Here is a 1732-nt window from a genome sequence, read left to right on the forward strand (position 1 = left end):
CTTTGACGATTAATGAAGTCTTGCACCGGTCCTTGGATTCACAAGGTTGTGGGTGCTGGATCGTTTTGGACACAGAGTGGTTGCCATGTCCTTCTGTTTGACCGGAGTTTCCACCAATCACATCTCCCTCGGTGTGACATGTGTCGGTAGATAAGGTCCATCGCCGAGGGAGTCTGATTGTCTTAAAATCGAACCGCGACATTCCCCCTTACTTGAATCCGAAACACTGGTTTCGGAGCATGCGGTGACATCATCAGTCTCACCCGAGTTTTGTTGTGAAAGCATAGTTGTAAGGTGCTTGTATCGTCCTTTCGCAATTGTTTTCAACCGAGCATTGCGAAGTGTTCTTCCGATACGCAACATGACCCGGCTAACTGCCAATGGCACACCAGTTGTCGACGTGAGCCATCCAGACAATGCTGAGTCTAAGGAGGTTTTGCAGATGGTCGTGGTGTCGACTTCGGGTCTTTCACTTGTCGAACTGCAACCCTCAGGAATGGTTCAACGGCTTTCACTTTTGCAATCTTGACCGGGTCCCTAGGAACGGGGTTGTTTTTTTGCACTAATAGTCAGATGATTTGAGCTATGCGAGCTGGCATGCTGTCCACGAGGGTCCTGTAATACGCGAGAGTGATGCGATTCCACTCAAACTGAATTTTGCGCTTTAAATCCTCGACATTGTCGAACTGGCGTCCATTTGCGTAAACGGCGCGAGCCGAAACACTCCAGACATTTTCGATTGGGTTCAAATCGGGGCTCAGAGCGGGCCAACCCATCGTCGGAACATCTCCAGCCTATAGAAAGGCCATGGTATATCTTGAAACGTGTATGGACGCGTTGTCTTGTTGAAACACGACGAAATTTCCAACGTTCTTTGCTCGGACGGGGGTCATAAATGGCAATACGTAAGTCGCCAACGTTTCACAGTACTTGATGGAGTTATGTTTGCCTTGTAGGATGGCCAGTTCATTCTTTCCATCGTTGGAAAACACCCCCCACAACATTACACTTCGGCCACTACCGACGCGCTTGGAGTACATTTCTTGGGGGAGTCAACAGTTATGCCATTAGCTTTGAAAACCATCGGGACCATCTATGTTGAACTTTTTTTCGTCCGAAAATATCGTTATGTGTGTTAAGGTTGGTACTCGTACACGGCGAAAATCAGCGCTCCCGTGGGCAGCACTTTGATCAAGTTTGGCGTGAGTCCCTTGTAAAACCCACGCAAGCCTTCGTGTCTACAAATAGCATTGGTTCAATATCTTCTCATTGGTCAGGGTGAAAATCTGCGACGCCCTCGTCCTCAAGCACCTTGTCGTTCGCATCGACTTGGCGGCCGTACTGCTTACGGATATTGCGGTGTTGGGGTATCTCCGGGGGTCCTTCCTTGGTCATGTGCACCTTGAAGTAGGTGTACCACACGACAACGCCACAGCCATCCACCATGCACTTAAGGCGACCACATGAAGTCATTTTGAAAAGTGACTCGTAGCTAAAGCCGTTAGTTTTCAACGGTCTTATCTGTGCAAGAATTTACGTATCCGAATGTTTATCCGGCGTTATTCAATTCCCCGAGAACAGGGTCAACCCCTGCTGCCGGGGAATTCCTCGTCAAGTAATGATTATCCCACTATCTGTCCGACTTCGACCGTATGATTGCTTGCCCGGCTTGAAGTTTTTCTAAAATGGCAACTCTGTCACAGCTGTCGTTTACTCCGGCGTAATATATTTG

General features: G+C 48.6%; 1 protein-coding gene across 1 annotated transcript; it reads right to left on the reverse strand.

Annotated features, from left to right (window-relative positions):
• Positions 1-1135: 1135 nt before the first annotated feature.
• On the reverse strand, positions 1136-1446 carry H257_19481 (hypothetical protein; the record flags this gene model as incomplete). The annotated part of the gene is made up of 2 exons (XM_009848623.1): positions 1136-1238; positions 1343-1446. The coding sequence occupies 2 exons, from the start codon at positions 1444-1446 to the stop codon at positions 1136-1138; spliced, it is 207 nt and encodes a 68-aa protein (XP_009846925.1).
• Positions 1447-1732: the final 286 nt, after the last annotated feature.

This window comes from Aphanomyces astaci, assembly GCF_000520075.1.
Source record: "Aphanomyces astaci strain APO3 unplaced genomic scaffold supercont1.672, whole genome shotgun sequence".
In the NCBI taxonomy this organism is placed as follows: domain Eukaryota; phylum Oomycota; class Saprolegniomycetes; order Saprolegniales; family Verrucalvaceae; genus Aphanomyces; species Aphanomyces astaci.